The sequence below is a fragment of the Montipora capricornis genome, chromosome 2 (genome assembly GCF_036669925.1).
Source record: "Montipora capricornis isolate CH-2021 chromosome 2, ASM3666992v2, whole genome shotgun sequence".
In the NCBI taxonomy this organism is placed as follows: domain Eukaryota; kingdom Metazoa; phylum Cnidaria; class Anthozoa; order Scleractinia; family Acroporidae; genus Montipora; species Montipora capricornis.
In genome coordinates this window covers 61020553-61032870 of record NC_090884.1, presented here as the reverse complement: position 1 = coordinate 61032870, position 12318 = coordinate 61020553, and the positions used below count along the sequence as shown (strand labels likewise).

At 37.0% G+C, this 12318-nt stretch overlaps 1 protein-coding gene across 1 annotated transcript; it reads left to right on the top strand.

Moving 5' to 3' along the window:
* The first annotated feature begins 4186 nt into the window (after positions 1-4186).
* On the top strand, positions 4187-9564 carry LOC138029854 (uncharacterized). The gene is made up of 2 exons (XM_068877668.1): positions 4187-5377; positions 7429-9564. Exons 1-2 carry the CDS (start codon positions 4312-4314, stop codon positions 8268-8270), a joined length of 1908 nt encoding a protein of 635 aa, XP_068733769.1. The 5' UTR covers positions 4187-4311; the 3' UTR covers positions 8271-9564.
* Positions 9565-12318: the final 2754 nt, after the last annotated feature.

Below are 12318 nucleotides of genomic sequence, written 5' to 3'. Positions count from 1 at the left end.
TACACGATATCATAAAATAAAAGCTGCTTTCCATGAACGCCGTATTTAAAATAATGACTTAGATAGTCTCTTAAATCAGTCGTTTGAATTGACTGAGGGACTCTTCTTTCCTTAGTTCTAAAGGCAAACTGTTTCACAAAACTGCGCCACCGTGGCTATAGCTAAAGCTGTTTTTGAAGTAGTTTGTGCGCGGTTGCGGAACATTTACCTTATTCACGCCATTAGTGAGTGCAATACGTAAGTTGCTATGGGAATAGCCCAATAGAGTCATTTTGTTGAGTATGTAATATTCAAAATATCGTATGATTATTTCTCGTGCATTTCGTAATTTATGGTCACTCGCGATGTTTTGAAAGGTCTCAAATTGCACTTGCCTACGGCACGTGCAACTTTGAAAACATCACTCGGGCACATAAATCACGAAATGCAGTTGCGTTCATACGATTTCCTACACAAATTCTGATCTTTCGTGCGTATCGGAGCAACATAATTACGACAACAGACGAGCCGAACTCTAGCTTGACACCTTGAGAATAAATATTACAAAGTTCTGCCCAACAGTGATTGGACGCCAATTTTGGAATGATATCCATCAGAAATATGCTAAGTAAGCGATTATTCAAAGGAAGTAACTTATCGTCATTATTTTTCTCAGAATTGAAAAGTCACTCTCTTGTATCATACTGTTATTTACGTTTATGTATATTCGGCTTTACCTTGGAAACTTGTTTTTAGCTTTGCATGTAATATTCAAGTGCATGTATTATCCATGACTTTTCATTGACTATAGCGCGCGGCAATTAGTGTTCTATATTTTGCCCTTTCTCTACTTTTCATTTGATTAAAAAACTCCCAGGTTATGCTTTAAACAAGAGAAGAGAAAGAATAATCAATAAATCAATCAGAAAAAACTCGATCAATGGGTTCTTGATCATTACTGAGTAGATTTTGTAAGCACGAAATAATGCGTGTTCGTTGGAGGAGTTAAACAAAAAAAAACGGCGATGTTGGAAGAGTGACATGTTCTCCTGGGAATTATACTCTATTTTAATGAAAATTCTCTGTTTCGTTTTAGTGTGCAAACATGGTTGCTGGGAGGTTAACTATCAAAAGAGTTATTTCCGTAGAGTTATGACTTACCAGTTAGAGTTAACGACTACCAAAATCTTGAATTCAAGATTTTAAAATTCCAAAATCCTGAATTCAGGATTTTGGCAGTCCAAAATTTTGGAAACTTAACTCTAACTCTACGACATAACTCTATGAAAATAACTCTAAGAATAGCTGTCCCCGGTTTGTGTTCACACGACCGAAAACACTCGAAAGAAAAGTTGATGCGTCAACGCGCGTTTCTTATGAATTCAGCCTAAATTTTGAATAAGACAAAAGTCTGGGCAGAGGCAGGGTTTTAAAAGTACTTTCTGCCCCCACCTATATGGGCTTGTAACGTCTGGAAGCTCCACAGCTGTTTTGAAAAGTGGGAGTAATCTTCAATTTACAACCTGGAAAAAGGAAGTTGTAAGGGTACTAACTTCTTGTAATTTAGAATGTTATCTATAATCTTCCAAGGAAAACTGCATTTTAACCCACTTTATTTGTGAAAGGAAGAAATGCTCTACCACCTACTCGTCCCTTCACAGAGGTGGTTAAGACCACGGAAATGGACGACTCAATAATTTAGTGGTCCATTTCCGTCTTCTTACTGCAACATCATTAATTTTTGGACGAGATTTGACTAGATCTTACCTTGCATATCCTCGATTTTTTCTTCGAGCGCGAATGAAACGAACAGCTTTTTCTTGAACCTATCTATTAGACACTGTGCAATTGTGTTGAGTTTGGTCTCCAAACGTGCTTTACAGTGATTGGTCACGCGGAATAGTTTCCCTTGGAAAAATGAAAGAAGTTTTCAAGTTTATTTTTCAAAAAGCAAATTTAAGGTTACCGTATACACAAAACAAGTGTAGAAATGCTAATAGAGGACTCTCTCTCTTTATCAGCTTACAGGTTTAGCTGGCTCCTAGCATAAAACAAACAAGGCTGCACCGGAAGAAATTTTAATATGATATGAACCTGTAGTTTGCTACATGACAGTTGCCACGAGCGTCCTTTCTAGCGCTCGGTGGTTGCGCGTCCTTTTAGGAGGAGCAGGATTTTTTCCGATTATTTGCGCGTCACTATCGACAAAATAACATATAACTTTATTTCGACTTGGATTTGAAATTGTTCTGAATTTAAACATAATATATTTATTTTGTGCAGGTAGATGGTTTGTAAAGCCCGGTTTCCATATGATCTTCCGGTTCGCCCCAGTCGTTTCAAATAAGTTCAGAGGCGATCGGGACGATTTGCTGGAAACACTACCCTGACGACCAGGGCGACTGAGACGACCTCGATCATTCGGGTCGAAAGAGTTCTATCCAAGTGATCGAGGTAGTCTCAGTCACCCGGGTCGTCAGCGATCGCCTGGGTAGTGCTTGCATCGTCCCGATCGCCTCTGAACATTATTTGAAACGACTGAGTCGATCGGGGCGATAATATGGAAACCAGGCTTAACCAATGTCTACGGAGACACAGATAATTCGTCCACCAAGTTTGCGGCAATGGCGTAAAGCGTGAAAACCATCGAGTAACTCTAAGTTTTTGTATACATGAAAATACGTACACATTTTTAAACTTACATACTTAAAAAAAACTCTCTTGTTCATAACCTTGCTGAAACTATCACCCTAGTAGTCCGGCCTCTCTCAATTAATATATTATTAAGCTGGTTTTATAGCTTGCGAGAGGGTCCTGAATGGGGAAAAATACCAATAATTCGAACTTGGGTATTCCACAAAAAAATGGGATTTGAAATAAGACCCAATAGCATCCCTGTTTTCTGTTTCGCCTTCCTGATCTTGACATTTTGAAAAAAAAAAAAAATCAGACAAAACCTGAAATGAAATCATCCTGTAGTCAACATGGATTTTAAATAAAAAAGTTATATTTTCGACCCCACAAGTGTTTTATAAACCGTTTCAACATTTCGTTAACATAATTCGTTAATAATAACTGTGGCAGGGGCGAGAAGAAATGTCCAATGCGCCCTGGACTTTGTCCTGGAGAATCATTTATCTCCTATTGAATGAGACGACCATTCACCGTTTTTTCTGCGAAAACAGCGTGACAAGTACTGAAGGAAGACACCACCTTAGCATGATTTATAACATAAGTCTTATAAGCCAAAAAATAAACATGAAGATCAAAGTAAAGCGGTATCCGATATAAGCAATTTATTTCATTAAACGGACCCAAGAGTGTGCTGCGAACAAGTCGCTGAGGAGGTTCTTAAAAACTGCTAGACCGTAAAACTGCATTCATTTACATGTAAAGAAATCGACACAAACTGGAAAGTTCTTATTTCAGGCATCGAATTGAAAATTCCTGTTTTCGGTGACTTTCTTTAACAAACCATATGACATAATAAGTATGTTGCCTGAAAGCCGTAGACCGGATGTAAAAAAAAAAAAAAAACCTCAATCCACAAATTAACTGCTGAAATCACCAAATACTAAAATGACTCCCTAGATTCTGGGTATGTCATTGTCACATGTATCGAGCAGTGCTTCGATCACATTCGTGCGAAGTAACAGGACCTAACAGTGGTGATTTGGTTATTTGGCTATAACCTTTATGTTTATCCGCGAAGGTTGGGAGTCTCAACAACAATTGAGGTCATTAGTATGATTTGGCCGACCGTGTCGAATTTTACAGCATTCCATCTATCTATTGAAATATATTTTTTATTTAATTTACTTCGTGTTTTATAGGATCCAAAACTGAAAAGAAAATATGGCAAAATATCTTAGCTGTGCAGCACATCTCACCAATTTTATATCGTAACTGCAATTTAACACTTTGAAAAGGGTCTTTGCATAAATTAGAAAAAGTGCACTGAAGCGTTAAGCTTTAGACTTGAATGAATGCAGGTGATATTGAACTTGTGGGAGTTAAGCAAGATAATGACAGTTTTATGGCAAGACCCTCGCGTTTGCTATTGTGTCTTGACCGTCGTCTTGGAACAGAACATAGGAACTATTTTTAGGAATGAGAATATTAACATAATCGGAAATGAAATTCGATTGGTTGGTTTTGAATGGGTACTCGTCGAGAACTTGAAAATGACGTCAAGAAAATCAAACAAATTCTTTTAACGAATTTCTTGTCTCAAATATCAGTCGTCGTTTCGCAGGAATCGCAGATGATTATGGTTGTGTAGAATATTTTCAGCCTCTTTTTCGGAGCGGGTACCACATTGAAGATCTGAATATGCTAAAAATGTCGACGAACGAGGAAATATATAGATTGGATAGTCTGTTAAAAGACGCAAGCCCTTCAACCCGGTTGAACAAAAATCAAAGCCGAATGTCAGGTGCTCCGAGTTTCGACGATGCCAAAGACAACGTTGCAAACATTTACTCTCCGCAGAGACATATTGATCCTTTCTTGTCATCTGTTCGTAACCACAGGAATGGATTTTCTAGGAGCATGGTTGACCTTTCTTCGTCGAGGAGCATGAATCGAAAAAGCGTTATGTTCGAAGAAGATCTCTTTGCCCAAAAAGAAATCATACAACGAGCACGGAACCGCTTTAAAGAATTGGAGCTCAAGTACCCAGAAATTTTTAAAAAATCTAGAACCCCTTCGGTTTTATCGTCCAGGTTGAGCAGGCAGTCTGTGAGTTTTGATCGCCCGGAGTCGCCTGAACTGAAATCAGTGGAGCGAAAAGAAATACAAACAGCGAAAACAGATACTTTACAAGTGGAAATAAGTGGTGAAGACTCTCGTGCTGCTGTCACTATATCAAGAAGAAAACCGCCGCCTCTCTCAGCAGCCATGAAACTTCATTATCTTGAGGATAGCTGCGACAGTGCGTTCGATGAAATCGACCATGATCGAGAGTCCCTGCATTCGAAGACCTCTCGGGAACCTACACCTCCGACTTTTGGGCATAGTAAACAATTTCTATATCCCGGGGAAAGTGTAGAATCAGACAAGGACAGTGGGATTTCGACTGATCGCTCTCATACGCCACACTGGCGACCTGCTGAAACAGAAAGATGCTTAGATCTTGGGTTAAGCGAAAAGCATTGCCTTCCTTTGAAATCCAAGAGTATGACAGCGTTGTCGTCTCCAAGGAGAAATTCCCTTGATTATCAAGGGATCAATTTTGACACAACGAGGCAGAGAGAAGATCGGCGAGGAATTCTAAAATCTGTAGCTTATAGAAATCAAGAGATCAAAGCTGACAGCCTCGACATACCCGAATCTGCATCTTATTGCCAGGCAAGACAAAATCGAAGTGGATCAGTGTTGAGTGCCAATATTCGAAGGGGTGAGTGTTTTGAGATTTTACACCATCTTCGCTTTTTTTTTTCAGACATTGCTCAATTTACCAAAGCTTTGATTTTTCGATGGCCAAAAATGCAAGATTTTATGGAAGAATGTAACAGCGAATGTTTCATCCGGATCCAATGAGTTAATCACAATTCAGTTCCTGATGTCCTCGCACGTGCTAAAACAAGCTCGAAAATTATTACACGCTTGACTGCATGTCTTTGGCAGCAAGTGATCGGCAGTGGGTAAATAATAGTTTAGGGAACCATATACTAGTATTGTGGTTTTTAAAGTTAGTTTAGTTGCGGGTTATGCTTGTTAACGCAAAAGGTTTGGTTTTATTTTCAAACAGATGTTGGAAATACTTAATTTGGCAAGAGTTTTTTTCACGTTCAAACCTACGATAGTTTATACGTTGTGGAAAATAATATTTTGGCTTTCGCGGACTGAAAGGAAGCAGCGAAAAAGTTTCCTCGTCATAATTAATCAAAGTTTCCTCAGATTTTATCCGCTGCGATATTTGAAACATTCAACGTGATTACGAAGTATCATCGACAAAAGTCTTCATTCGGGGGCGGTTTCCCTCCAGGAAGTGCAATAAAAGGATTTTTTAAGAATTTTAATAGCTTCCAAATTCTGCAATATTTCCACAGAATTATAGGATTCTCAGGCAGATGTGAGTGTAAGCTTGTGTCTGGAGCAAAGTCAACACTTTCTCCGTTTTAGCACGATGTTGTAATGACGCTTTTCTTACAAGTATGGGTTCATTTTTTTAAACGATCATTTTTTGGCTTTTGTAGTTTTCTTCCGGCTTTATTTAAATCTGGCTATCTTCCGTACGAATGACGCAGTAGTGATGTTTTGATTTTGTTAGAAAGCTATCTAAAAATACTTAAATTGACTTAAAAATAGCGGAGAACTGCCGCCAAGATTGGACTTGATTTGTTTGTATTTTCTCGGGTACTGTGAAACTCCTCGATCGCGCAAATGTCGATTTTCGAAAGTGAATCGTGGAGTGAAAAGTGCCGATTAAAAGCACTGCTCGAGTTTATTCGATAATGACATCACAACTCAAATAGTGGGAAGTCATTGGCTGAAGAGCATAATTTACTTCTTTCCGCATAAATTCTTGTAATTCTTCGGAACATTTGTAATTTACCTAGACAGGTGTTTTTAAAACAAAATTAAAAAGGCCCTAATGTCAGCAAAAGACGAAAAGAAACGCAATTTTCTTTCGATATACATTTACGTTCCAGTCATCGAAAAACAGTTTTAATTTTCTTTTAAAGGCCGGAGCCCTTTGGGACTGAAGTATATTTTTGGCAAAATATTATCTTCCGCTGACGCAAGCTGTGAATTATTGTAAATATTTCACTAATAGCAGGGGCTTAAAATACTTCGTTCGGCGCAGTGTATTTATTTTTTAGGGAATTATGCGAAATTTTGAAGGCTGCAAGAAGGAAAAGTTATTAAATTTGAATGAAAATATAATGTTATTTAATGTTGATAAGTGGAACAAAAGTGGTTTGAAGAATGGGAAAAGGAAGTGAATTATTATATTTCATTTCAGAAAATTCCTAAAAAATATTGAACAGAAATTATGTTAAGTATATATGCAAAATGCGAAAAAAAAAATTCAAAGTCATTAAAATACTTATTTTTCCTTCAAAAATATCAGATGGGTAAAAACCCCAGACAATTTTTATTGTTCTTTTTATATATGGTTTGCATTTTGCTTCATTTCAAGTTTTTAACTGAGAAAAAGGTGATGTTTCTCTTGTACCTGGACAACTTTTATGCCACTTTTCAAACCGTGTAAGTTTTAAACCCCACTGAAAACACGATTTTTTATGTGATTCCAACATATTGTTATTGAGTAAAAAAAGAACTGTTTTCATGGTTATTAGAAGGTTATGCATGGGTGACGAATTGGAACTTGGAAAAACGGATTGAGAAGTGATTGAAACTATTATTTTTCTGCTGTAGTGTAATGTTTGTATGTTTGGTTGGATAAAACTATAATGCAACTTTTTTTGTTAATTTTTACAGGATCCAGCATATATCGGAGAAGTATTTTTTCAGACAGCAGTAGTTGTGGTGGAAGTCAAGATGAACCTGATTCTGATGCTGAAACTATTTATAGTGTACAAAGTGAATTTATCTTGCGTCCCCACATGTCAGCCCGGGAAAGATATTTCAGCACATATCAGCTCAAACCAATTACTGAGACGGATCCAAGAGATGTGATGGTTAATCATAAATGGAGAAGCATGCCAGAGCTTCCAAGGAACAGTAGCTTTGGAAATGATGGTTTATCTTTCCGTGATTCTTTGCAAGGTGGTTTTGATGAAAAGAAGAAGAAAAAGAAGAGGAAATTTGGTCGGCGATCTGGTTTGTACATTGTCAATGATGTGCCAATCAGTGAGAAGCCAAGGCTGACAACCAATAAGGGAAAAAGGAGGAGCAAGATTTTCAGCAAAAAAGCCAAAAAAAGTTCCTTGCATGTAAATGAATCGACCAAGAAATGGTTTGACTCTCAAACTGCTGTCAGCCGACCAACAGGGGGACAAAGCTTAGGAAAAATCGTTGCGATGCGTGAAGATCTTGGAGGTGCTTATGTTTTGGAACTTCAGAGGAGCCCAGGTGGCTTGTTTGGGTTTTTTATTCAAAAAGGATACAAGCAGTACAAAGGAGGAGTTTTTGTCAGTCGTATCATGGACTGTTCTGCATCAAAATTCATGGCTGGACTCCTTAATCCTGGTGATGAGATTCTTGAGATTAATGGAGAAAGCACGATAAACCAGACTATGTCAGAAGTACACAACGTCTTGGCGAACTCAGACAAACTTGTTTTGACTGTGCTTCCAATTCTGGGTAGAAAAGACTGGTAATCAAGGGATTTTAAAATTTTAAATCAACATGGTCAATGTTTGCATCACTTTGAGAATGGCAATATTTGATAATAGCAGTACCCGTCTAGCTGCTATTCTATGCATTAATCTGTTGTCAACTTTATGTGAGGGATGCTTTTATCAGGATGATCTAAAACTCCTTAAAACAGGAACTTAAAAAGTAATATTATTATGCTTTAATAAACAGAAGGGAAGCCATCACACAAGGTTTGGATTAAAATTTATCTAAATATTTTTTGTTATTGAGGGTTCTGTTGAACCATGAATGATGATTTTGTTTTGCTCTCCAGAATTGCTAAAAGTTGTATTTTTATGTTTTCATACGCAAGGTTTGCTGTAAATATACCGCCAAACACAACTCAATTTGTGTTCAGGGCTCTTAAGGTCTTCATTTTCAAAACACCCATAACATGCATACCATTCATTGAAGTAACTTAATATTTTGAACATTGATCTTTCATGAAAGACATTGATTTTTCTGTTGTGGAGTAGTATCCTTGTAGGAAAAATGTAAATAGACATGAAAATGAATAATTTCTTTTTTAAAAAACTGAGGACTGTGAAACTTATTTTCTACATAGCACATGTGTAAGATTTTAATGTACAGCTGAGCTTTAATGATAAGAATTTATTTGAAGAAGGGTGGAAACATGTCACAGAAATCAGAGTTGCTCCAAAATTAGCTCAGTTTGCTAAAATTTAATGAAGTATTTCTTTAAAATTTTAGCCTTCAATTAGGCTTTCAATAGTTTCTCTAAAGGTTAATTTTTGAAACTATAGCATTGAGTTAATTTAAAGCAACTGTGACAGAAAGGTATAAGCAAACAAAGTAATTACACTGTCATTTGAAAACAGAAAAAGGAAGAGTTGTGTGCAAGGACCAAACTATTGAAATTTTTCTCTTGATAAAACCTGTGTGGATTTGACAGGGAACATCCATTTGCAATGGGTTTTGATACCAGAATGTTCACAATCTATGACATTTTCTTGGGCTGATAAAAGAAAAATTTGGAAGTACTAGTCGGGTTATGAAAATTGAACATGATTGAACGAAATTAAAGGGAGAAAATTAATAGCTTAAACGTGAGAGATTAGAATAGATTTCAAAGACACCTGTTCCCTGTAGTGTCTTCAATCTTATTGCATCAATGTTTTGATATTTTGCTTATAAAAATATTTTATTCACTAAGGTAATAATTTATGTCATGTAAATTAATCTGTCAAATAGACAAACCTATTCAGGAAATGTGAATACAGCAACATTTGAATCACACTAACGGCCTTATATCTCCCTTTTTAACATTTTTCCATGCAAATTATCAAGCAAGCCAGCCTCTTAGAAAACTTAGTAATCTTGGGTGTATCAACCTTGGATTACCAGGGAGTATTTGTCACGTTTGGAGTAACAATTACACCACTATGGTCCCTGACTCCATGTCACAAGTGGATTGAGTTTGTTGCCTGATTTCAAGCTGAGGGGGACAAGTTACAAGTCTATAAATTATGGAATTAGCAACTATTGATCCACACAGTCAGCAAGTGCACACGCAAGCTTTACAAAATCCCCCAGTTTGGTGTTAATAAACCCAATATTAAGCGAGATACAGCCACTTATAATTTAAAACGTCAAAAAAATTTACAAAGAAACAAAAAAGAAATTATTTTATGGCCATTGCTGTGCACGGATGACCAAACATTTCTTTGTAATTTTGACATTCATAAATGGCTGTATCTCAGTCAAAACTTGCCAGATTAACACAAAACTTGGGGATTTTGTTAATCTCTTCTTTCTAACTATGTGGATCAATAGTCGTTAATCCCATGATTTACAGACTCGTACCTTAGTCCTTTTCGGCTTGAAATCAGGCCAAAAACCAACATTTTGATTTGTTTTAATGTTGTATGATCTCCTCAATTATTAGAGTCCTTGTGCTCAGCTACTAAGATTTTAATATTTATTTACCCACAAACCTGCATGGGTCAGGTGGGTGGGTGTGTGTGATCAAGTATGACCGATAGTGGAACCCAGAGGCACAATTACTTGTCTCCTCCACAGCCATTATTAGGGTCATCATGCAATGCTCCTCTCCACAGACATCCAATCTCACCCTAGAGAAAAAATCGTAAGCCACTGTGATACTTGATATGTGTGGTATATAAATCCTAAACCATAACCACAAGTTATTATCATTATTATGGTGACAGATGACAAGATACAAAGCAGGGTCTCCCACAGATTCTGGGTGTGGGGAATGGAAAATCATACAAGAATGAACCTCTGTTGTCCATATATCAAACGGTTTATTCACTGGAAAGATAAAAGACCTGTCCCCAGTTGTTCAAAGGGTGGATAGTGCAATCCACTGGATAACTCAATTGTTTTTGCTAGTGTTTATCTTTTGGATAGTGATATCCACCTTTTGAACAACCGAGTCCCGTACTTGCCAAATGCTTGTAAACACAAATAGGACAAAAGTTGTATTTTCGTTTAGTCAAACCTTGGACTGCAAGACTTCCATTGGCTGAAACATTTCTAAATGGCTTATCACATTTTAAAAACACAGAAATTTAAGGGTGACCCCAAAGCACTGACGCCCGGTCCATGGACTACCCCGGTGGCCTACCCATACGGACTATGCCAAAAATACTATTTCAAGGGAGGACAACTGTTGCACCAGTTTCACTTCACTTACATGAAGTAATCGGCCATCACAATTATTGAAAAATAACCTTTTTAAAATGGGTGCTTAGACTTAAGTACTGTTGACCAACGCTGTTTAAAATGGATGTTTAGGCTTAGCACTAATTGTGACGCTGCTTACGACCAATAGTACTCACTTGAAATAGTATTTTTGGGGTAGTCCATTTCATTTTGGGTAGTCCATCGAGAGAAGTCCATGGACTGGGGGTCAGTGTTTTCTAGTCGCCCAAAATTTAACATCCCTCAATCCAACACACTCATACACATGCAATAATCCCATTCTACATACCAGTAATTAGACTGAAAAAAAATTGGAATAGTTATACGCTTTCAACTGTATTACACAGTCGTGTTAAGCAAAATGATTTTATTTGATAACTTTTGTGTAATACAGTCAGAAGCATCGATTTCCGAATGTGTAAGACTTTGAGGAAAGATTTTTGATATCACTTCATAATTATTATTCACATCTCAAAACACAAAATGATTGGGCCGCATACAGTTTTTGGAATAAGTAGGGTTTATTATAAGTGAAACCACTAGGTCCCTCAAATGAAATTATCCAGGGGTGATTCTAGTCTATAAATTCCCACTAACGATGTCCATCATAGAAATGAACAAGGAAATTTTGATCAAGGTGGAAACACTGCCCACGACAATGTCCGGTAATTGTGAAGAAGAGCTCCCCATCACCAGTACGGAATGTTATGTCACGTTAACTGCTGATTTTTACCACAATTTTTCTTTTTTCTTAACCTGCCGGTAACCTGTCGGTTTGCTGTCGGTAGACTGTCGGTAACCTGTCGGTCAACTGTCGGCCGACAGGTTTTTTGGGGAGCTCTTCTTCACAATTACCCAATGTCCATTCAGTAAGAATTTTGTCATGTATCTGTGCTGCAATGTAAACTGTTGCAGCTCCTTCTGCATGCTGGCAATCCTAGCTAATCAAAGCATCTACTAAGTCAATATTTTTTTTGGTCCTTTTATGTAAAATGCAAGACTTCTACTACATTTTTGATTGATCTAAAAACTCGAAGCATCTTTCTGGACCATAAAATCACACAATACCTACACTTAAGTCCAAATTACTTTTACACCATTATTTAACCATAGCCTATTACACCTCAAATGTATAGAATTTATGACACTCTCAGATTGTTCTACTTTTATTTCAAACTGAACACATGACAATAACAATATTTATAGTCTGAAATCATAAATAAATTTAATGCAACAATTCTATCTCTTTTAAATATTCTTTTTTTGTTGTTTTATACTCCCTGATATATTTACAAATCACAGTTGACTGAAAGGTCTTGAGAAAAG